The sequence below is a fragment of the Maylandia zebra genome, linkage group LG16 (assembly GCF_041146795.1).
Source record: "Maylandia zebra isolate NMK-2024a linkage group LG16, Mzebra_GT3a, whole genome shotgun sequence".
NCBI lineage: Eukaryota > Metazoa > Chordata > Actinopteri > Cichliformes > Cichlidae > Maylandia > Maylandia zebra.
In genome coordinates this window covers 35,898,529-35,924,508 of record NC_135182.1, presented here as the reverse complement: position 1 = coordinate 35,924,508, position 25,980 = coordinate 35,898,529, and the positions used below count along the sequence as shown (strand labels likewise).

General features: G+C 41.5%; 1 protein-coding gene across 2 annotated transcripts in view; it reads right to left on the bottom strand.

Moving 5' to 3' along the window:
* LOC143412952 (uncharacterized) overlaps positions 1 to 25,980 on the bottom strand; it is a 61,345-nt gene extending 35,365 nt beyond the window's left edge. Inside the window, exons 1-2 of one of the 2 annotated variants that reach the window (XR_013093472.1) lie at positions 25,644 to 25,980; positions 14,336 to 14,513 (exon numbers count right to left, since the gene is read on the bottom strand). Coding sequence is in view for 1 of the 2 variants with exons in the window: in XM_076874894.1 (XP_076731009.1) it covers positions 14,336 to 14,513; positions 17,873 to 17,884 (190 nt within the window). In the remaining variant the exon portion in view is untranslated. Of the gene's footprint in view, positions 1 to 14,335; positions 14,514 to 17,872; positions 17,984 to 25,643 lie in introns of those variants that run through there. The other variant, XM_076874894.1, reaches the window with a different exon arrangement.

Below are 25,980 nucleotides of genomic sequence, written 5' to 3'. Positions count from 1 at the left end.
TCAGCCCCAACCATCAGTCTCAAAGCGGCAGTCACAGGTGAGAGCTCTCTGTACCTGTGATAGATTCTAGAAAATCCTGCCTGTTGTGCTGTGATAACACATGATATTGTCTTGAAAGAGGATGCTGTTGTCAAATCCATGAGCCATGGAATCCCTTAGCACCTTCTTGGCACCTTTAGAAAGGATCCGAGCTTTAACTGGGCATCACTAAAACCTGCTTCCTTGGACTTTGAGACTATTATTAGTTGAGGATCATAGACCCGCGGCTGTAATCTTCTCAACAAACTGTGCAGAGACACTGCGTAAAGGTCACGAAAAGCCCTCGAGCGTGTCCTGGTATGTTGGTGGGACGTCCATCTGTACTGTTAGAGTAAAAACACCTGGAAATGTGCTTTCAGATATGTAATCGCTGTGACGTTTGGTACCATCCGACTGCACCGACGTGTCTGTGGTTTGAGATATTTCCCCAGTGAGCTCAGGGTCACGGGCTCCTCGCCAAGGAAATTTGTTTGGAAAAGGCTGACATCTTCTCATATGTTCTCGCTTTTATCAGATGACCTTAAAGTCGTAAAATTAGAACACTGTCAAGAATAGAAATTTTCATTTTAAGTCTCATAGCGGGTCGCAAAATTGCAATATATTATGCAATAATGACGTAGATTAATTATGCATTCAGTCAAATCCCAGGCAGTTTGTGTTAAACACATTCTTTTGCCTTTTTTGAAACTTGTGCATTCAGTACAAATCAATATCGCTGCAGTAATTAGTTTTGTGGACAGAAGAAAATATAATCATACACTGGCATTAAGGTTTAAAATGTTTCCAATCTGTACTTGTCTTTGCATTTATATCATAGTGATCAATACAGCACCAGTGAGAATGTAACCCAGAACATTTAATGGCTGTAGCATTACAGTACTGAACCACAGTCTGATTTTAAGGTACCTGCTTAACTTATATATATATACCAAACCTGCTTTCTGCTATTTCCACTTTATTTTCCAACTGCAGGCCAACGGCTGAATATTAATTCTTACAGCTGCCTTTAGAATTCCTACAGGGTCATTATCATAGTCTATAACCCTCTCAGACCCAAATTAAGTTTTAGTTGCTAATGCACAACCAAGTCCTGCAGTGGTACTTCTGAGTAAAAAAAACTCATAAAATATGTATGTGGGGGGAATCAGGTTGTTAGGTCTTAACTGTTGCAAATCTGCAACGTCTGCCTGGAGAGGGTTAAAACAGACTAGATGATTAAATAAAATTTGAACTTGAACGTCCCGTTAACCCTTTCACATCTCCTGTAGTTCTACCAGCCTGCTAACTGAAACTATGAGCAGAACCCAAATAACCACAGCAAAAAAGGCCCGAGAATGTAAATATAAAGAAACCAACAAGCAAGTACCTGTAAGAGGTACAAAACTAGGTCATTACAACCAGCTGAGGGTAACGAAGTGCTGCTGTTAGCCGCTGTTAGCTCTTGTTAGCTGCTGTTAGCTCTTGTTAGCCGCTGTTAGCTCTTGTTAGCTGCTGTTAGTGAAACTTTTTTTTAAAGTGGATCACACACTCATCCCCCTCCCCCTCCAAACGCCTTCGACGCTTATTCCCTTCCGATGCTGACGGTGGATCAAGGAGACCAGCGCACAGGCTGCAGGCCTGGATGTGCTGTCTACACTGGCTGTCTCTCACCCTTTACCCCCCCTGTTGCTTGTCATGTGTTTCTTTGGTGTATTAAGAGTTTTTCATGTGCAGAGGTGTTTTTTTCTGTTCTCAAACTGATCTCCCTGTTGGAGCTCAGTCTGAGGGGAGTTATTTTTTCTCCTTATCTTTCCTCATGTGGTGCATCTTCCATTGTTATACCTCTCTGACCCGTCTTCCCCATGTGATGTTTGTGTAATGTATGTATGGTCGGAGGGTAAGATGGCGCCGCCATTGCGTGCAATAGGTCGGCAGCCTTATGAAATTTCCCCTTGTGGGACTAATAAAGGTATATCAAATCAAATCAAATCTTGTAATTTCGACCATATCCAGCAAAAATAGGCATGTTTATGTACATTTTCATATATCAGAGCCCCGACTTCAGTGTAGGAGAGGTGATGTTGGAGGATGAGCTGCCAGTAAGTGAGGGGAGAGAGAGCAGCGGTGGAAGAGGAGAAAATAATGATGAAAATATGTAAAATGTGTATTGATTACTTCTAAGTTAATGGCACTAATTCTTTGAAGAGGTTGTTATTACACAGCAGTTATGTTTACTCTACTATGTACCCTTAAACAGTTTCTTAATGTGCCTTTAAACCAGTTTGTGTTTGTATGCAACACAACATTAAATACATTAAATAACGACATTAAATAAGCTTCTACTGGAATAGTGCTGGACTTTAACTCTGCTCATGTGCAATATGCAACAATTTGGACATTAACACTGGGGAGATGATGAGACCTGATTTGTATAATTACTTGTCAGACCTGTACCCCAGATTTTATTATACATTTAATTCATTTGCTTTGAAGTTATTATCTGTTATTTAGCAACATGTAACATTTAACATCCAGTCCTGCAATGTCACCCACATTTCATAACTACTGAAACATGACTCAGACAAATGTGCAACATGTGCATGCCTCTGGAAAATCGCTGTAATTACATTTGCTTTGAGAGTAAAAGTGAAATGAAAAGATTAATCTTCAAGTTTATAAAAGTGCGTGCTGTCATAAATATTCATCAAATATTTATCAAAAGCTGTGAGAACTCAACTAGACCTCCAAAAGTCACTCATTAGCACCATGAAACAAAAGTAGCACCGTGTTTCAGCAAGCCTTCGGAAGCAGATACTTCCACCTTCCCCTCTACTTTACATCTTCATTGACAGGGTTTGAAGACAGTTCATTGCTAAGCAGCTTATTCAGTACATGGTCCCATATCCTTTCCCTTTTCTTCATCTATTTAATGATACCTGGTTATTGCTTTCACGTCAGAGATAAGGTGCTGATCAGTTAATCAGCACCTGCCCTTTTTATTCCAACGCAGCACAAGGTTAATACATTTCTTAGACACTCGCTATGAAACCAACCGCCTACTTGTCAGAATTCTACTTTCAATCTATCAATTTTAAATGAATGTCGCTGATTAGTTCTTACCTCTCTGCCAATGACATCTTTGTATTCGTGCCATATTCAGGTCAGTTTCGTGGTGATCTGAGTTTCTACTAATGTGATACAGGTCAGATAGAAATAAGTATGCTGGAAGGAACTCGAATTTTGTTTAGAATTCTTGAGTCGTTGAAGCCATTAATAAAATAAAAGCCAAAGATATCATCTGAAAATGAAATGAAAAATCCAACGTTCACAGAAATAGTAACCTTGCTGGTGATTTCCACAGAAATGCTGATCAGTCCAACTGTTCCTGCTAAACACAGCACATGTGCATCCATAGGAGGAGGGACTAAAGAGTGCAAAGGTAAGAACGCATATGACACAAAATAAACTACATTTCTATTTGGTAATGTATTAGTATGTGGGCGAGGCACCGTCTTCTTTTGGAAGGAACTGCAAAGACATGAAAAATGACTGTAGGCACGCTGCCGTTGGTGGGTTCTCTCATCCATTTTGTGGTTTTCAGATCAATGATAATATAAAAAACACTTTCACAAAAAAGCTTCTGGGCAGCAAAAGCACCAAAATCTCTCAAGTTTCTGGTAGAGATTTCATGTGAAACCTCTACAGGACGATTTGTGTCGCTGTCACCTCGCAAAATCAGAAAACAGCATGTTGGTCGTTTCCAAACTAAAAGCTCTTCTTTGGTATTTTAAACAGACCAACTATTCATAACTGTAACGGTAAAACAAACGGCCTTTAGAGTCTTCTTGATAATTGCAAAATATGAGGGCATTCATTTCATCTCATACTGCCACATAGTGGACACACCAGGAAGTGCAGGCTCGACGCTGCGTCATTGTTGCTACAGAACAGTGCAGGTTGAAAAAAGTAATTAGTAACTGATCACTTGTCAAAAAAAGTAATCCCGTTAATTTACCGATTACTTATTTTCAAAAGTAATTAGTTACTTAGTTACTTTTTACACAACCTGAATAGGTAATAAAGCAACAGACCTTTCAGCCCAAATATATTTTTCTGCATAATCCATCATATAAAATGTAATCAAATGAAAACATCTCTTTAAAACTTGGTTCATTAGTTTCAACTTTATTCCCGTTGCATTAAGCAAACATTTAATTAAATGCAGCTGTCTTTGACTTGAAGAAATGTGTTTAACATTTAAACCTATTTCCTGCATATTCCAGCAGATAAAATAAAATATTTTTTTACACTCTTTCAAATAGATGCAAGTAAAACACAGCAGAAAATAAATAAAATCAAAGCCTCAGCAGCTCTGAGTCCTGTCGCTCTTAAATCTATTGTCACCTGTTTAGCAGGAGTGGGGCAGGTGGAGGTTTGCCCACAGCGGTCATGTCAGTGGGGGATCCGGGGGTTTCTCTGTGAATGTCACGTTCCTGTGGCAGCGTGCTCGCTGCTCGCTCAGACGTTTAGGGGTTTTTCCTCCCACGCAAAAATATTATCCATTGTTGACTTGCACACAGCCGCTGCCACGAACGTCGCACGTACTTACGTCATTGTCGTGAGACACTCTCACAAACAAAATCACGGTTTAGTAACGCAGTAACGCAGCGTGCTTATGGGAAAGTAACAGTAATCTAATTACTTTTTTGCAATAGTAATCCCTTACTTTACTCATTAATTAATTGGATTACACGTTACTGCCGCTCAAATTCAAAATTCAAATTCAAATTTTATTTGTCACGTACACAGTCATACACAGTACGATATGTAGTGAAATGCTTGGACAACTGCTCGTGACCTAAAGAAAACAAAAAAAGGAAAAGGCTATGAATAAGATAGGAAATAAATATGAAAAATTAAAAAGGGTAAATTTAACTAGGAAGGAATAAAATATAAATTAAGGTTAAAAATGAAATAACTGTACAACACAAATTAGAATGAAGGGTAAATTTAACTGGGAAGAATAAGATAAAATATATAAATTAAAGTTGAAAATAAAATAACTGTACAACAAAATACACAATATAGAACTATATAAGAATGTATGAAGAAATCTAAATATAAATAAATATATACACAATAACAGCAGCTGTACAAGTATTAACTGGAAATGAAGAATATAGTGACCAGTGTTGTGCAAAAACAAAGTCCAGAAAGTCCAGTGTGTGTGTAAGAACCATATGTGTGGGTCAGTACTGTGTGGTGGTGTGATTGAGAGACCGTATCGCCTGCGGGAAGAAGCTCCTCCTCAGTCTCTCTGTGTTGGTCTTCAGGGAGCGGAATCGCTTTCCTGACCTCAGCAGAGAGAACAGTCTGTTGTTGGGATGGCTGAGGTCCTTCACCATCTTCCTGGCCTTGGTCCAGCACCGCCTGCTGTAGATTGAGTGCAGGTCAGGGAGCTCGGAGCGGATGGTGCGCTCAGCTGACCGCACAACCCTCTGTAGAGCTCGTCTGTCCTGCATGGTGCTGTTCCCGAACCAGGTTAAGATGTTTCCCGCCAGGATGCTCTCTATGGTGCACGAGTAAAAGTTCCTGAGCACCTTGGAGGGCAGTTGGAAGTCTCTCAAGCGTCTGAGGTGGTAGAGACGCTGTCGGGCCTTTTTCACCACGGTGTTGATGTGACAGGACCATGACAGGTCCTGCGTGATGTGAACTCCGAGGTATTTGAAGCTGTCCACTCTCTCCACTGGGCACTCGTTGATGATGGGGGTCTGGTAGTTCCTCTCCTGCTTAGTGCTGAAGTCCACTATCAGCTCCTTTGTCTTACTGACGTTTAGAAGGAGGTTGTTCCTCTGGCACCAGTTCTCCAGATTCCTAATCTCCTTCAGGTAGGCCGTCTCGTTGTTATCAGAGATCAGGCCCACCACGACGGTGTCGTCAGCAAACTTGATGATGGTGGTGGAGCTGGTAGTGGCCACACAGTCATATGTGTACAAAGAGTACAGCAGGGGGCTCAGAACACACCCCTGGGGGGCTCCAGTGCTGAGAGTGGTGGAGGCTGAGACATGTCCGCCCATCCTTACTGCCTGTGGTCTGCCAGTTAGGAAGTTGGAGATCCACTGACACATAGATGAGCTGAGTCCCAGATGCTCCAGCTTGGTGGTGAGTGTGGAGGGAATTATGGTGTTAAATGCAGAGCTGTAGTCTATGAAGAGCATTTTAACATAATTCCCCCTTCTAGTGTCCAAGTGAGTGAGTGATGTGTGGAGGAGATGAGAGATGGCATCGTCTGTGGAACGATTTGGACGGTAAGCGAACTGTAGTGGGTCCAGTGTGTCTGGTAGTGAAGAAATGATGAAGTCTCTGACCAGGCGTTCAAAGCACTTCATCACTACTGAGGTGAGGGCTACAGGGCGATAGTCATTGAGAGAAGCAGGGTGGGGTTTCTTCGGGACAGGAACAATGATGGACTCTTTGAAGCATGTGGGGATCACCGACTGAGATAAAGAGATGTTGAATATCTCAGTGAACACAGGAGCTAGCTGGTATGCGCAGTCTCTTAGGATACGACCTGGGATGCCGTCTGGTCCTGCTGCTTTCCTGGTGTTCACTCTCTTGAAGGCTCTCCTTACTTCATGCTCGGAGATGACGAGCACGTTTCCGGTGCTGGCAGTATCTTCCTGTCTGCAGCCGTTAGCGCCGCTAACACTAGCATTGTTGGAGACCTTAGCTGCAGCCTCGAAGCGAGCATAGAAAGTGTTCAGCTCGTCTGCCAGAGTCACGGCCGCGTTCGTCATACCGGTTGTTGGTGCTTTATAGTCCGTTATTGTCCTTAGTCCCCGCCACAGGCTCCTAGAGTCACTCTGTTGGAGTTGTGACTCTAGTTTCCTCCCGTAGCGCTGCTTCGCCTCTTTCACCGCCCTCCGCACGTTATATGACGCGGCTTTGTACGGGTCCATGTCCCCCGTCATGAGTCCCGTGTTGTAGGCAGCGGTGCGGGATCTCAGAGCGTCGCGGATGGTTTTATCCACCCACGGCTTCTGGTTGGGAAACGTTGTGATAGTCTTTGTCTCCACGGTATCATCCGCTAGTTTCCCGATGAATCCCACAACCGCTTCCGTAAACACGTTGACGTCATCGTCGGAGCTGTTTCTGAACATGCCCCAGTCATGTTCTTTGCTTGCGAAATTTGATGAACTATAGAGGTGAGAGATGGAAGCTTTGTACATGGTCACATTAAGAACAAACTCTCCAAATGAGTGTTTGAGTCAGCAAACAGTGCAGGAGGATGCCACCGTCCCTCAGCTGGTGCTAGCATGACTGATGCTGCATCGCTGTTCACGTTGCCTCCAATCCATGAAAACAAATTGTGGAAGAGCGCTCTTGTTTCGAAGCTGCAGAGTCTCCTTACACTTCAGCAGATGTTTGCCCAGGCAGGACTCTTCTAACCCCGCTCATGCCCATTTGCATAGGTATGTAAGCAGAGAGAAGGGATGGCACATGTGTAGGTCAAATAACGACGCGTTGAAAAACGATTGTTACGGCAGAGTTGATCATGACGAGGGAGAAGCATGAAAAATATCAGTAATTTTAAAAAAGGCAGATTTAAAACACAGACAGTCCCGTCAGTTCAGCACAGGCAGAAAAGCAGCACACAGACTGCTTGTTTCACAGGATTTTGAGACTGCCCCCTGGTGGCAGTAAACAGCTACAACAAGTATATCTCCAAACATGCTGTGCGTCGGACCAACACGCTGCCATGTAAAAAGGAAAAAGTTAGTTTAAACTGCTTAATGACAACAAAGTAGGAAGGTTAAGCTCAGCAATGTCTGCGGTAACTAGAACGCCCTCATGACTTATGAACCTGAACCTGGTGGGTGCAGGTTTTCTCCAGCTGCCATGTTTCAGGGTCAGCAGTCTTAGTAAACACAAAAAACAGCTTTATTTGTTTTTATCGTCCTCGTCCATTATTCCAAGTTTCTGTACGACTTCTTACACTTTATCTAATTTAGTGCTCAGCTCAGATGAAATACTTTTAATGAGTGATTTTAACGTGTGTAGAAAATCTGCTTCAAATCTATGATCGGACTTAACTGGCTTCTCTCAGAACGTCAGAGAGCCCACTCACTCATTGAACAGTGGTTTTTAGGAAACCCTCGTTTGTCTGATCATTTCTTAACAGTGGTGGATTACATCACACAGGTGAAATTATTTCAGTAAACTCGAATGTTTCCATCGTTGCCGTCATGGTGCGTGCCACACGCCAACACAGCGTGGAGCAGCTACCTAAACATTACTCAGACGTCGATTACCTTTTGAGTACTTTTACACCCTCCCTGCACATGACTGTAGATACTCAGAGGACTGACTCTCTGCTATAACTGCACACCTTAAAGCAGACAGTGGCCTTGTAGTTATTTCAAATGTTTTCATTTGGCATGAAAAAACAGTTTGTTGCTGTAACAAAGCAGAGCCGTCTGTAAAGCTGCGGTTGGACATGTTACTAAACAGAAACAGGTTTGTTATCTGCGTCGTCTCCAGGTCAGAGTCGCAGCTGTGTTGAACAACTATTCATTCAGGAATTTCTTCTAAAATAATTTTTTAACCTTTAGAGGAAACATATTTATTCATTAATCAGCTTTTATAAGAGCTGATATTCAGACTCTGTTTAGCCTATCGATCTTTACAAACTTCAATCATTCTTGAGATAATAATTTATCTCTATTGGATCACAGGCTTTCAAGCTGGCAGTAATTAAACCACTACTTAAAAAGTATGTGATCCAGCTCTGTTAGCTAATTATGCACTAATCTCCAACTTTCCTCCTGTTTCTACAATTCTTGAAAAATCAGTTTTCACAGAGCTCACTGATGACTCGAGGAATGTTTATTTGAAGAGTTTAAGTCGTAGATAAGAATTATCTTATGTCCTCTGTCAGTGGACTCGTCTCTGTGCTCGTCCTGTTGGACTTTACTGCACCGTTCAGTAACACTGATCACGGTATTTTACTACAGTGATTAGAATACTTTATTGGTATTAAAGGAAATAAATGATCCAATGGTTTGAATCTAACAGACAGTTTGTTCATGTAAAGAGGAAGTGCTCTTCACACACTAAGGAGTTCCACAGGGTTCTGTGCTAGGAACGTCTACATGCTTCCCTTAGACAATACTGTAAGAACCCACTGAATGCATTTGAAATGCTATGCAGATGCTACCTAATTATCTATTAGTTAAACTACAATTATGTCTTAAAGATATAAAGGCCTGGATTTCTGTGATTCTCTACTTCCTGCTTCAGATAAAGCTTGGATCATGTTTGGCCCTCTAAATCGTAGGAACATGGTGTCCAACCAGACGTGACATTATTATGGTGTGCAGATACACTGTTATAGTCATTTCTGATCAGGATATGTTCTTTAATGCGCTTATTAATATGTAGGACTGCTTCCTTTCATCGCTGCAACATCTCTAAAATTAGAAATATCCTATTTCAGAGTGATGCTGAAAAGCTGGTTCATGCATTTATTACTTCCAGGCTGGACGACTGTAATTCATTATTATCAGGTTCTAAAATTTCCCTAAAAAGCCTTCAGTTGATCCAAAATAGTGCCACGAGAGGACTGACAGGGACTAGGAAAAGGAATCATTTCTCCCACGTTAGTTTCTGTTAAATCCAGAAGTTGATTTAAAATCCTTCTCCTCACTTACAGGGTCTCACATGGTCCCATCATATTACAAAGATCTCCTTTAACCTTGTTATCCTGACAGAGCGTTTCACTCTCAGGCTGCAGGTCGACCTGTGGTTCCTAAAGCTTTCAGGAGAAGAACTGGAGGCGGAGCTTCGGCTGTCACACCCTCTCCTGTGGGTTTCCTGTGATCAGGTGACCCTGAACCACCTGATCACTTCTTCTCCTCTCAGCTCTTTTCTCTCCACACGTTTAAACACCGCTGCAGCTTGTCATTCAGTTTTCCTCCTCTCTCACTCAGTCCTGTCTCTCCGTGCCCTCTTCTTTTATCTTTCTTCTTTTCAACCCCCAACACGGGTGTTGAGATGGCCCCGCCCCTTCCTGAGCCTGGTTCTGCTGGAGATTTCTTCCTGTTAAAAAAGGAGTTCTTCTTTCCCACCATAAAGTTATGATTATTACATTAATATTAATTATGTAACTTGAACTAGTGGAGGTGAAGCCTGCCAGACAGATCCTGGTTACAGCTGCCTCTAATCTGCACACCTGCCAGTCAAACTGGCCAAGTCAATAATGCTGAACCTCAATGAAATCAGCATGAATACCCCCCCCAAACCGTTTTTGTAACAGCCTGCATACGTGTTAATTTCCTCCTGGAAGCCGGGTCAAGCTGGAGTGTCCCTTGGAGAAAATGCAGTTCTTGGCTCAAAGCCTCTGAATTTGCCACCTGGTCATCACAGCACAAAGAGTCAAAGCTGCCATCACATAAAAGGGACAAATACATTCATCACCGTCCGTGCAGTTCATCAAAATAAATGTCTGAGCAGACGTATTCACCAGCAGGAAAACTGCGTTTTTCACACGCTCAGATTTTGACTAGTGCATAGTGCGTACATCTTGTAGCGCAGTTATCAGGAGAGCAGGATACTGATCCTCAGGATCTGCACACAACACTCCTGGCAACAAACAGCAGCAGCTTGAGTGATTGCATAAAGGCATGACATGGAAAAGGCTTCCAGCCCATCTGGGAGAGGCTACTGTAAGGATGCTTCTGATAATATAATGATGATTTGTTTCGACAACACTGTCTCTCTGTTAACACGTCATATCTTAACATTACACGTGCTCGATCCTGCCTGCGACGCCGACGGTACGAGCTGTGAGCCTGTGCTTGTTCGGGACTGTGACAGTGCCAAGTAGGCATCGAGAGTGCGTCAGAGTGCAGATTTTAAAATGTCACCAGCCCAACGCTTTCTGCTCAAGTTCTCCTTTCAAACACGACATGAGGCATGTCTTGTTTGGTCACCTGTGGAGGAATATGCAAAGTGTCAGCGCCAAAAAGTCCTGCTGTGATGTTGATGCACGATTCCAACAGCAATCTCATTTTAATTTCTGTCTCCACAGGTACTACACCCCGAAGCTGATATGGTAATGAGATTACAGTTGTCTGCTCCCATTCGATATGTGCGGCGTGATGTTAATCTGCATTCCATCTTCATCACAGTGATTCCACCGGCCTCACGCAAACTGACACAGAATCTGGAACACTGTTACTTCTGCTCACATTTTATAAAATCGAATCAATCCCAGTTTTTCTTCAGTTTGATATTGAAGAATTCAGCAGCACTCAACTAAATACAGAAAGGACAACACTCTCCTTCCTTCTTGGTGTAATATTCACAATAACAGCAGAAGCAAACAGAAAACCTTCCTAACCATCATCGATTTATTTCAGGTTACAACGTGTTCTGGTTGTGATAAAACGGCACTTTAGACCGAATCAGTCAGGAAACCAATCAAACAGGCAGATGTCAGAACGTCCTGACCTTTAACCCCTAATATAAGTCAGGATTTTCCATAATGTTCCCAACAGCAGCGTTTCCTAGTACAGTACCATGTTTTTGTCATTTTGGGCTTTTTGGTAAAGTTTGCAGAGGCTCTGCTGACGGGCTGCACTTTAATGAAGCTGCAGCAACAAACACCCACTTCTTTTGAACTCGACGCCCTCAGTTTCTAAGATAAGCTTTCTAATGTAAATTTGTAGTAACCTCTGCTCATATCAGCAGAGGTCATTTTCTCCAACTTTACAATGCTGGAGACCCACAGCAGCTTTCACAGGCTGTTAGCAATGCAAACCAGTGAATGAAGGAGTCAAACATCAAACGTTGCTCCAAACCTTGAAATGTGCACATCGACTCTGAGGGAAGTTTTGTAGATGTGAAAGATTTATTTATTTATTTATTTTAAATCAGAGGAGTTGCATACGCACATTTATGAAGATGGATTACAGAGTTTAACTCTGAGTTCTACACAGCAAACAGCACACGGAGCATCTACATACTGCACGTTACAGCTAGCATGATATTTCATGACTATGGTGACGATTTGTGTTTAAAAATTAACCACACGACTTTAAACGTGCTTAATTAAATATGAACGTCAGCATAAATAAATTGGTTGTTTTCCACTCGTAACATTAGATGAATCGCCACTTCACGTGATTATTTCTCTGCGACATCAGCACAAACAAAAATCAGTTTCTTTAATCAAACGCTGCAATCAGTTCGTTTGTTGAGATTTACTAATAAAATTAAAATCATCAGAAAGCCAATCACTTAAAAATTAACTGAGTTTGGTTGTTGGAAATATTCTGAGGTTTCCACTGAAGTGACAAACACACAGTTTCTCACATGCATCTAAAAATGTTTTCAGAAACATTTCCATCCTGTAACATGTCACAGGAATCTGCATCAACTTTGAAGGTCTATAAACATGTTAATAATAAAGTGAGGACAGAACAGAAGAGATGATGATTCAAGCCTGAAATGTGTAGTTAGTTATAGATGTAAGTTTTTAGGTGGTGCTGTGTCACTATAGCAACACAATCATTGTAAATAATATTGCAGTAATTGTTCCACAGAAAGTTGACGAGTCACAACCCTGAAGCACAGTTACTGTGTTATTTCTGACCAGCTCTGAGCTCGTTTTCAGGCTGGAAGGAGACGAGCAGCAAAAAAAGCTTCTGAAAATAATAATTTCATTATTTTAATGTAACAAACACTGAATGTTTGAATTCGTAACTTTGTATCTTTGCAAACAGTTTTAACGTTGGTCGTGTTTGCTGTGAATCGTCTCTCTGATGGGACAGTAAACTCAAAAATATGCCCAGACGCACCGAGCCGTAACAGTGGAGAACCGGGAGCAGTCCATAGTGCTCTAATGGACTTACTGGACTGTGGACGTCCAGTCCTTAATCTCAACCCGTGACATTATCACTCATAAGTAAACCTACCATAACATAACCACACAGATTAAAATGTGTTGCTTTAAAATTTCAGTGTAATTTTTAAAGATATCCTAAATGTGAAATGATTTAATAGTTTTAAGCAGTATTAAAAAATCCTTTCTGTCCAAAGAAGGTTTTTAAACGCGACCTCCATTTGTGAAATACTTCAGAAATAGTTTGTGCCCCGGGCCATTTCACAGCAGAAACACTGGAAAATAGTTTTTTCTCCAGACTGAAACTCGGTGTGCAGCATGACAAGTCGAAGTTTCACAGTCATTTAGAAACAAAGGAAACAACAAGTTAGCTTCAATCCTCTAAATCAGATCAGTTAGTTGTGATCATTGGAAACAGTAACCACATCAAAGTCATTTATTTGCTCCTGGAATCAGTAAACTGAGCGTCACAAAGTAAATCTGTGTTGAGCCTCTTTCTGCCTTTTGCTAACAAAAAGTCTAGAATATGGAAAATAGAGACAAACTCAGTGTGATGCTGTTTGTTGTGCAAGAGGCCAGAAAGTTCAGAGAGAAAGTTCCTCCAACTAAAACAGGACATGAGTTGAACATGAATCGTAGCAGAAATAATTCTTCACCCACAACTGAAACTTCTAATGAACCGAATCAAAGCTTTTAGATTGAAGTGCTGTTTAATGAGTCAAATTGAAATTCTCTCGTTAACACATTATTCTGAGCATCGATATCAGCAACTGAGAGAAATCTACATAACGACCAAGGATGGTTGTTTCAATACCAGCTGCTGCTTTTACTTTGTAGCGATGCACCAACGTCAGAATGAGTAAGTCGTTTTTACCTGTAATCAGAATCAAGAGTCATTTCTGATATTTGCCCAAGATTTCCCATCTTATTAACTGGGACACATAACATACGTTTCCTTTCATAGTTATGCATATGTATATATGAAGTGTTTATTAAACTGGTGGATCAACTGAATCATCAAACATCTCCATAATAACCTCAGCACTGTTTGGCCTAACAAACTCCTGTTTTTGACATTTCATTTTTCTTTGTTCGTCGTTACGTTTAGGGACCAAAACTGCTCTGCTAGGTTTGGGTTAAGCAAACATAACGTGTGTTGTGAATGTCACAGGTGAAAGGTTAGGCTTGGTTTCACCCTGGACCTCAGCTCGGCTGTTCACTGGCTACTAGAAATAAACTGCATCAAATGTCCTGGATAGTTTTTGTTATTCATTTAATTATAATTTGGCCTTTATTTGATTTTTTCAACTGTATTATCTACTGTACTTGTAGATAATACAGTTGATAATACAGGGTTATGACATCTCAACCGTTTCTATTGAAAACAAAATCTTGATTGTGGTTATTACTCACCCAAGTCAATAAGAAATGCAACCAAAAATGTTTCCATTGCTTTTTTCTTGGTGTGGACCTCAAAGACATCTGCAGTCACCTTCAGCTCCATCCATCCCACAGCACCAGCAGAGCACGCCTGCCTGCACCTTACGGCATCTCTTTCAGAACCTGAAGGATCTACTGAAGTCAGACTAACCTGTAGGTTGGAAGATAAAACTCAAATATAAATCCTGCATGTGAGAAGAAGTTGTCTTTTTTTATAGTCCACCACTTACATGTTTTCTTAATAATAGGCAGTTCCAAAAGTGCAGCCCAAAGGACCCAGTTTAAAAAGAAAGCCTTTTACCACGTCTCAATAATGGTTACCACATTTTGAAAATCTGCAATTTCCTTTAAAAGCAGCAGCTCTATCGATTTTCCTTTACTATGAAGGCCAACAAATTCATTTCCATTGTACACAGAATGTGAAAAGAGCGACAGCGGTACATAAAACTGATAATAGACAGCTACATTTATAATAGGCGTCCTGCCACAGCAAAGGACAGAATACAGCAGAGCTCGTTTTTATTTCAGCCTCTGTTTTGGTCTTTTCCCCACGTGCTCCTCCTCTCACAGCAAAATCAAATCACAATAAAAGAAGAGCTCATGCTTTCCTCAGCGCTGTGCGCCTTCAGCACAGAGCAGCTTTGATACGGCTGAGGTTTGCTTTCTAAATCACATAAACACATTTCCTAAGTGTTTCTATCACACTGCAGTCTGCATTTCAAAGTTTTCCTTTAGTGGAATATTTGCATTACAGTGATAAATACTCTGAAACACAATTACTGGATCTCTGTCTGTCCGCTGGTTAGTTGGAAATGTTGCGTCAGCCGTACCGATCATGAAAGAAAGATGAGTCTCGTTACAAATTCAGTGACCTGCTGGAGACAGCAGTGGAAACGACGTCCAGTGTGAGCGATTGTTTAGCCAAACACAGGCTGTAGCTGTGTCCCAATGAAGGGGCCGCATCCTTCGGAGGCCGCATTTGTAGGCTGATTACGTCACAGCGACGCCACAAAGGCTGTCCAACTTCATCGACTCCAGCCGACAAACACTAGTGAACCTCGAGCTCCCGGCTGGCTATCAGCTGGTGGGTAACAGACGCCTCCGAAAACATCGAAGCACTTTTGCAAATACGTGATGTCTTGATAACTCGAGCAGATATTTGAAGTTTGCACAGCTACACGCTCGCCTGAAAATAACTTAAAATGTATTTGGTGACCCAGAAAGAGTAATATTAAAACTATGTAGCTGCTGCCATTGTTGAAAACTGGAACTGGCTGAGCCGCACTATGCAATCTGGGATATGGTGGACCACGAAGGATACACCCGACCCATCCTTCAAATCTGGGGAAAAGGAGGACGCTTTGGCTGGAGTCTACTTATCTGGACAGCCTTCGTTGCATCACTGTGATGTAATCAGCCTACAAATGCAGCCTCCGAAGGATGTGGCCCCCGAGTTGAGACACAGCATGAAGCTTTTAACACTGGAAACTACTTTTTGTTTGAGTGCTGCAGATAATCAATGAAAGGCATGTTCTTTGTATATCGCAGATCCTTCCAGTTTCTCTGCTTCATGTGAGAGGATGATTAAAGACAGTAAGTGTGTTTGATTGTGAACAAATGTAAAAGGAGTCACGACACAAAGAGCTGGAGCACAGAGAAATGATTGACCTTGTGGGCACCACTCCAGTAGATGTCAGCAAAGTTGGACCACCTTCATACAACTGTGTTTTTTCTAGTGCCGAGTATGGATTTAATACTCTCCCTCTCAGTGGACCACCTGTCTGGCTTTTAAACACTTTGACGGCCACGTTCTGCTGTAGTCTTAATGGTTTTAGAAAAACATGGTATGGTTTAGCGAAGGCAGCTGGAAATCCCAGCAGACTCATTAGCCAAGTGATCCAGCGTTGAAGAATTTTACTACACTATCCTCCTGATGAATCTTTGACTCTGCGACTTGTACAATACTCATCCTCAAGCAAATAACCCTGAACCAGCGGCTTTCTTCAGCCAAACATGCCTCATAATCTGTTATGTTCAGCTGAGGGTGCTGCGTGCTCTTTGTGCATACAGCAGCTGCTAAAAGGCATAAAACTCCCAGAGACCATCTCCACTGATAAAATGTGCTTATTATATTTAGTAAGTGTGAGGAAAGGAAGCACTGATGCACCGATACGACTGTTTAGTAGGGGTGCAACGATACACAAAATTCACGGTTCGGTTCGATACTTTGGTGTCACGGTTCGATATTTTTTCGATACAAAAAAAATGTTCATGCATTTTTAATTTGTCATTTATTAAAATTATAAATATATATTTTAACTCAAAAGTACAGTTTTTGAATTTAACCCTAACCCTTGTGCGTGTTTTTTATTTTGACAGCGAATGCGCACCTGCGGACCACTTATGTGCAGCCCTGGTTATTTAGCTCGTCATATTGCAGCCACAGAAATTCTTTTGTCCATGAAACCATAAAGCTGCACTTTCTTTTTGCCTTATAGTCTGATTTGTCATAACTTCTCCGTTTTGTGGTAAGCTTTTCTTTGGCTGTCACTTCTTCACCCTGACCTGTCTTATTTGGCTCAGCAGAACTAAAATATAAATCCTGCTGCTTTTACACACGGACTCACATAAGCTCAGCGATTCTCTGCGCGATCAACCTCTCACATGTTTAAGCTGCGGGAGATTTCACTTGTCATGTTTGCATAGTAAGCTAACGATTAATAAGACGATGTCAGAGGAATTGGTGCACAAATTATCATCACTCACAGATCAGTGCTGTCGCTCTCTATACACAGTTCGCACGATTGCAAAGTGAAAGCAAAAAAACAAGCGCAAATTCAAACGCGACTTCAATATGTCACATATTGACAGTGGCTCACCCAATGACATAATTACCCAGCTACATTTCTGAAAGAATGCAAAAGCATTGACATATATTTTTCCTACAATAGCCCGACGGGCAGGGAAGAGATAGATTTTGGTAGCCCGACTGAAAAAATCGCTAGCTCCGGGACGTCGGGCTAGCGATATTGCGAGCCCTGTATCTGATTGAGGAATCACTCATCTTTGGAAAAGAGAGTTTATTACAGAGAAATGTCTCTTTCCAAAATAAAAGCTATACTATCCGCTTCTTCTGGGCTATATTCTCAGCAGCATAAGGAGAATCATGTGCTAACAGCTGTCTAAATGACTCGGCTAAAGTTAGTAGCATGCTTGCTTTTTTTTGTCTGCTTCCACTTGTCTTTGCACTAGGATGATGTCGGAGTAAATGTGCAGTCATATTCGTTGTGTTCCCACTAGTGCTTTCAGGTTAATCTCGTTGAAATGACCTTAACGCCACAACACGGCAAATCTCCGTTAACGAGCTACCACCGATCGCTCCGTGCATGGGGCTAGACGGCCAACACGTTAACGAGCTAACTGCGCTAACACACTAGTTCACACCAATGTAATTGAGCATTGCGTGGCACATCCAACATACTGTTTTACTTTAGTCCATGACGCGCTTACCTTCAGGGTCATACGTCACATGAAAACCAAAATAATTCCAAACGCCAGATCTGAATGAGGGTGGGGAAGGTTCAATTTGCCATGTTGCAAGGAGAGCTTAACTTCTGTCTCGCTAGCTTGCCCTGCGCTCTTCCTTCTGACGACGCTGTCTGTGTTGAGCGCTCAGTGAATCTGCATTCGACTACTCCGCCTAGGCTGCACTGTCGAGCCTAGGCGGAGTAGTCAAATGCAGATTCACTGAGCGCTCAACACAGACAGCATCGTCAGAAGGAAAATTGATAAAATAAATTACAAATGTTGTATTGTTCGATACATATGCGTACCGAACCGAAAGCACTGTATCGAACAGTTCAATATCGATACGAATATCGTTGCACCCCTACTGTTTAGCTCTGTTACGCGACCTCCAGAGCTTCATTGAATGTATTCACAGTGATGGCGGTTACTGTTACATCTGTTTTGTTCTCACCACGGGAGCTATATCACAGTTTGGCTGTTGCTGAGTCATTTTGTCCCAGAAACTTGTTGTTTGTTGGTTTCTATTCTGGTACTTGCTGAAAATCTTTTGTCTTTGAGCTCTTTTGTTAAGAATGACTTTGCTCCCAGGAGCACAGCAACAGAAATGTAAATTTGTTGTAAGATGCTAAAGAGTTTAGCTGTGATGCTGCAAAGTTTATTTTTACCCACTGCAGCAAAGCTCGTTTCTAAAACGTGTCCACTCAGGATCTGACGGCTTTTCTGTTTCCTGTCGGACCAGCCCGCTCTTCTTTTGATGCTGTGCAGATGAGGCTGTTTTAATCTGAAGCCGGTGGTTGTGCTGCACTGTTCAACAGCATGAGCGCGGTGCAGAAAATGGACAGAGCAATTTTCTGTTGACAAATGAACGCACGCAGTGATAAAGTAGAAGGACTGATGATGTGCATCAACCGGTCACAGCGTTTTCAATAGAAGGCCAAGAAGCAGGGACCATTTTTACAGCACAAAGGTGCTAAAAGCCTTTAGCGGACGACTCATTTGAAACATTATTACACGAGAGAAGTGAAGGAACCGTAATTACATCTTCCACAGCTGTTTGAATCAGTCTGTTATCTGCAGAACATAAAGGTACGGTTTTATCTACAAGTTCTGCAAAGGGTTATAAATTAAAACGTCTCTGCTGTTTCAAAATACAAGAGTCTGGATTATTAGCTCGCATTTCAGAATTATGAAGACGTGCTCATGTTAATGGGCTCGTTTATAACACCACTGCTTGTGTTACCAGCAGTCCTTCAGTCAGTTTAAAGAGAGAGTCACAGTTTCCCTTTTTGACCTGGTTCAGCCCAGAATGAATCATCTGATCTGCACTGATGCAGCTTTCTCACAGTGAATAAGGGTGGAAGGATTTGAGAACATGCAAAGTTGACCTGTTTTCAATCATCAGTCATTCGATTGTTGGGTTTGTTTTCTTTGTGTTATTGTAGGTTTACCTTTCAACAGAAAGCACCGCAAAGCCACCGTTCTTGTGATTTGAAGCTGTGTAAATAAAACTGAATTGAATTGAAAAATTGAACAAGTGTGTTTATGCTAGCAGTGATTAAATCTGTTAATATAAAAGTGCCTTGAGGCGACTGTTGTTGTGATTTGGTGCTGTAGAAATAAAGCTAAATGAAACTGAATCTGTTGCAACATCACAGATTTGACTGTGAAATATACTTTTTTAAAAATCTCAAAACTCAAAAAACACAAGTTCATTCATGTTTTCTGCTCTTTAGGCATTAACAAAAGTTATGTGCAATATGATGAAACTTCATTTATGCAGATGGCTCTTTGCTACCATATGGCCTAGTTGTCACAGTTGCTAAATTAATTGCAGTAAGCCTACTTTTCCCTGTGCAGTGGGTAGATGTCATTATTGAGTTAGTATTTAACAGGGATGGATGTGGAAGCTGTAAATCGGCTCTTAGTATGATTAACGAGAGAGTTATAGGTTAAATTTAAATGTAATTAAAGGTTAAAGTCTAATAGAAAGTCATCTTGCTGGGAAGATGCTCATTTGACCTTCAACAGATGTTAGTTTTCTGGCTAAAATGTCTCTTCGGTCATAAACCTGTTTGTGCCATCAGAACAACTGATGAAACATGTTAATCATATCAAATAGAGCTGGGCGATATATCGAGTTTTTAAAAAATATCGATATATTTTTATACGAGATATAAGATGTGACCATATCCTTTATATCGATATAGTCTATGTTACGTTATAATTATACTTGCGGAGCCGCAAGTTTGCCTCTCTTTCGTCCACTTTCGTCTTTACACAACGTTACTCGGCCTCGCCTCTCCTTCACTGAACACAACTCCCCCTCCTCCCCCATCGCTTCACCTGCAGGAAGCGACAAGATGGACACGGCAAATCTCCGTTAACGAGTTACTGCGCATCGCCCCGTGCGTGGGGCTGGACGGCGTCAACGTGTTAGCTAGCTAACCACGCTAACGAGCTAACCACGCTAACGCCATGCAGCCTAGAGGTGCTGCACGGACTAAAATCCTTTCATTTTCTCAAAAGTTGACAGCGCGCCTTATGTATGAATTCTGGTTGTGCTTGATGGCCGCGAACCGATTTTATGTGGAACACGGCGCTCAGCAATCTGTCAAAAATGTTTTAGTACGACTTTGGTAAGCTACGGAGCTGCACCGCTTGATGGATTGTCGGAGCATTACGGCTGAGCCTCGCGGAGTGATACGTACTGTGCTTCAACGTAATAGTACCCTACTGTGTATAAGGACCATAAATGGCACCTGTTAAGAGACGTGGTTGCGAAGCGGATTACAAACTCCAGGCTGTCAGTCACGCAGTACAAGTTGGGAACAGAGCAGCTGTGAAATCTGTCTTTGTTATAGTGCTCGTCTTTTAGTTTACATTTTGACTGCACAATTGTGAGCTTTTTGTTATGCACAAAAACAACATTGTTTTCTTTTATTTATGGAGCATTATTATTTAATAAATGCTCATAATTTATTTTTGAGTAAATTTTATGTACATCTGCTCTATGTTAATAAAAGTGCCTGTGTGACATCTGGGACACAGCTTTGACTAAGAACTCTCTTTTTGTTCTTACTTTATGGCTTTAAAAAAAGATATATCGAGATATATATCTTATATCGCCATCCAGCTAAAAAATATCGAGATATGAATTTTGGGTCATATCGCCCAGCCCTAATATCAATCACTGTTTTTCTGCAGCTTTTAGTGAGACCTGACTTCACCTGATGTGTTGCCGTGCAGTGGTCATCTACAGCATCCGGTCCAGGTTTGAGGTTATTGTTTTGTTATTACCAGTGGTGGTACTGGTGGAGGCTTTCCGTGCATCCTTTCCAAACAAGCACCTGTTCAGTGTTTTCTAATGGCGCCTTTATGGAGCTTTTCTCTGATCGTTACAGTCTGACCTTGAGATGAGTTTGCTCGACACCCACTCCTGGAAAAACTGTGACATTTTACTAAGAATCACCTGAATAGTTCAGACCAGCACCTGCCAGTACCTGTGCTGTTATAGATGGGGTCACCTTTGCTGATGACCTGTTAACACCACAAAATCAAATATTTACACTTTTTATCTTTGAGTATGTTTGTTTTAAATAAAGGAATAAGTCAGATGAATGAACATAGGTGTGGTCGGTTACATTTAACCTGTTAGTCTGATGATGAGTGAACACGCTGACCATGTGGAGTGATGCTCTTTGACTAGGTTAGTTTTGTAAAGACTAATCTAGTTCTCAGTTGTGCAAAAGTCAAAACAAACATATCAGCATTTCAAAGGGCGTAGTTTAGGTGAAGCTCAGTATCTGAGAGTCTGAACGAATGAAAGGTCAGTGTCATGTTTTAATTAGCTACATATGACAGTTTGTCAGTGTGTTTTTAACTCATTCACTGCCATTGACGTCTATAGCCGTCAATGGCAGTGAATGAATCAATGGGTTTAACTCATTCACTGCCAATAGCTGGCAGTGAATGAGTTAACTCTGCTCTGTTTTGGTCTGTCCCACTGACGGGACTAATGGTCATTTTGATAAGTTTGCAATATGTTATTGTCATAAGTCATTAAAACAGTCTATGTCTAATGACTCAAGAACTCATTATAAAACCAATGTGAGTGTTTCTTTTTGCGTATATCCAAAATACTGTCACGAATCTCTAACGTGCTCTAACTTACTATATCTATTAATATACTTTATGTTGATCCCAGCGTACTTTTACATACCATCACTGAAGGATTTGTCACAGCTGGGTGGGCAGGTGTGTTTGAGGTGTGGACCCAAAAGCAGACACAGGAGTGAAAACTAAAGCGTAACAAACAGCGGGCTGCTTATTGAGGCTGTACGCAAAAAAACCAAACAAAGGCTACGCAAGCGGAGGCCGAACTAGACTAAAACCTAAACTGGGACCACCTAAAACTAACCATGAAGACTATCATGTAGGGCTGCACGATTAATCGTTAGAAAATCGCGATCTCGATTCATACTTATGTGCGATCTCATTTCCAAATGACAACGATTTAAAAAAAAAAAAAAAAGACGACGATTGTACCGCATTTTGATCCGGGACGTACTCTGCATGAAAACAAGCGCTCACTCTTCCTGCTCAACAAATGACAAGGGCGGAGCCTTATACCACGTGATACAGAAGCTGTGCCGTGTGATGCTAAAATTAGCAGGAAAAAACAACGGAGAGCACGTCAGGGATGACGAGAAAGTGACAGGAGAAAATCCGTCCCGGTCAACCACCCAAACATCAATAACGGGAACCTTACACAGCGCTTCCCTATACCCGTCGACCTCCCGCAGGCACAAAGAAATTACGGAGGCTATCACTTATCACCTGACCAAAGATATGGCTCCATCAACACTGTGCAAAACGAGGGATTTAGGAAAATGATCAACACCCTAGACAAACGCTGCACAGTGCCGTCCCGCAACTATTTTTCTATTGTTGCACTACCTGCTCTGTACACGCAGCGTCGAGCAGCGGTGGAGACGGAATTTCAAGCAGTACAACATTTTGCAGCAACAACAAAACGTGAGACATTTGTTGTTTTTATGTTTATTTATTGTTTTTATGTTCAGTCTCAACTGTTACGAAGTTGATGTGCAGTTAATAAGTGCAATAAATATTTATACTGGAAAAGAAAATCGTGAGAGAATCGTGATCTAAATTCTAAGCCAAAAAATCGTGATTCTCATTTTATGCAAAATCGTGCAGCCCAACTATCATGTGAATATGAACCTGAACAGTGAAGAACCCTGAGACTTGAAACTGACACTGAGCAGAAAGGGACAGAGGACTGAAATACACAGGAGGGTGATGAGGGAAGTGGAAACACCTGGAAACACAGCTGACACAAATGAACATGAAGCCACAGGGGAAGCAAAACTAAACACAATTAACATGGAAACAAGACTTTCAAAATAAAACAGGAAACATGGAGAGACAAAAACTGGGAGACAAAGAGAGGGAGAGAGACACAAGTGGAACCTACATGACAAACAAGAAAAGACGATTTCCCCAAATATCAAGCGTGGTCCGGTGCACGCTTCGTGGTCCTATATATCCCACAATTCATAGCGCGGCGGTGGGTGTGGATAATTTTGCCACAAAATACAGCAGAAGGGAGCGGCCGAAGAGTGAACTGTCAAAAGTAAGTACTGAATATTATGTCACTTATTTATGTTGTTTAATAACGAAGAACATTAAAACATTGCTGTTGGCCACATGTCGGCAAAGTTATGTGACATTAGTGACGTTTGTACTAACTTTGTTTTAAAGCCTTTACTTTAAAGTATACGCCGTTCAATAGTCGACCTTAATCTTACAGAGAATGTGATGATTTATGGATAATTAAAGTCAGTCATATATCCACAAACACAACAAGCTGAAAGTCAGTGATGCTGCTCGGTTTGCAGTCCTGAACATCACGGCACAAGCAGGATTCACTGCACTGTTAATGTGAGCTGTGTTATATTGCTGCCTCTGTTCGGTGGTGTCAGCCAAACGCACTTTAACGTGTGTTTGAACGAGCTGACGGTTCACTCGTTAAGCTGAAAGAAAGATGCTTTAATCACAGCAGTCACACATGTGTCCACTGCACCATCTGGAACTCTTCTTGTTTACACTCGTAATAACACAAACACTAAATCCTGCTTCTCTGTGCTGTTGTGTAGCAGTGTGTACACCTGAGACTGTCACCTGTCTGTCTGTCCTGCACTCTCTCTCTGTTTCTTTCTCTCTGATTGTGGAATAAAAGTATGAACATGTGTTTATAAGTTACACTTGTGTCTGAATCCTGCAGCTTATCACACATTTGATTTCCATGTGTGACACCTGCAAGTGTCCAGAGTGAGGACAGACTGAGGGACCCACTGCTGCACATCATCTGTGAGGCTTTGCAGCCCTGATGATCCACCAGGACAAACTCAACAGTGTGTGAGGAAGAGGAGGAGGAAGAGCCAGCAGCAGCTGACAGATGGAGAGAATAGACAGACTGTTCCCTGTTTGTGAAGGACTGCTAGGAAAGTTTAACATAACTGTCTGTGCTGAATCAGTCTTATTAGGTAATGTTCAAATAATGTGATCATCCCAGTGTTTCCAGTGTGGGAGAAAGTACTCAGAGTACTCAGGGCCTTCAGGTTACACACTATGAAAGGCAGCAACAAGTTTAATGTTCAGAAACCTAAAGTCTGTATCAGCAGCAGGATGGAGCTAAAATAAATGTTTGTTTCAGTTCTATGAAGCTTTGAGTATTTTGGATCAGTAGCTGCTGTGTTTGTTGCATCATATTGCTGTAACTGTTTATATGCTTTATATATTCTGAGCTAAGTTGATCTATAGTGTTACATCATATTCTATAAGGATGTTATGTGTTTGTAGACTTTCTGCCCAGTTTGACCCATTTAGCAGACGTCAGCCTGTTTAAGGCTCTGATGTCTATTCTGTGTGACTTACAGCAGTTATGACATGGTCTGATTTTCTCACCCAATAAAGGAATATTTCATATATCAGTCTACTCTTCATTTTATCAGACACAGTTATCACAGCTCCTACATTTGCTTTTTACACATATATGTAAGCATTGAGCCAAATTTAGTAATGACAACATATTAAACAAACAATATTTGTCTCTTATAACACATCTGTATACACACTGTCACAGATACTTGTCTTTGAGTGAAGATCTAAGGTGACAGGAAATATAAATAACTGCGACTTGAATCTTTGACCCAGAGTTCAAGCTCACTGCTGTAATATATATATATATATATATATATATATATATATATATATATTTATATAATATTGGCCATATTATATTTCCATTACCACAGTGAGATGACTTTAGTCTCATGAACAACATCAGCTAATTGTTATTTACAGCTAATCTTAAATGACTGTTCAGCACAGAAATGAAGCCCAACAGTCATGTTTACAGTCCTGTGCTCTCAGCCTCAGATACTCAGCTAATCAAAGTGATGTCAGCACAAAACATTGTGTCTCCTTCTTTCTGTCACACAAAGCTGTATCAAACGTTAGTATCATGGTTGCTAGGCAACCTGAGCAGCGCAACGAAGGCCAGAGCGTCCCGTTTCACAAGCCTCTCACTTCCGCACTTCTGTATCGGCTCGTACTGACGTGGCTCTGCAGCATCACACATTAGGATGTTTTATCTAATGATCTATGACCTCAGCGCATTCAAAATAACACTAAAAGCCTGTTAAGAGACATAAATTTATTTAGAACTCACCGGAAAGAAAATGCTGCGAGCAAACCAACAAAAAATCGGGGATGGCAGAGAAGTCGATATCCGCTCGTGTGAGCGCTGCAATCCAAGCCTGACGTCTTCGTTTAGTAATATCGGATACATGAGATAACTCCCGTTGCCTCCAGGAGGGGAAACGATGAAAAGTGAGCCCATTGTCCAGTATTGCCTTCCCTATCGTGTGATCTAACGTTGCAACCGACAACACAGCACGTACGAACCATAGCTGACGCTTCCGTGTGCTTTCTTTGGCCTACTGTCATGGCGGGAGGGGGCGTGGCCACCTTCCGTGACATCACAGCCATAGACTAGACCAGTGTTT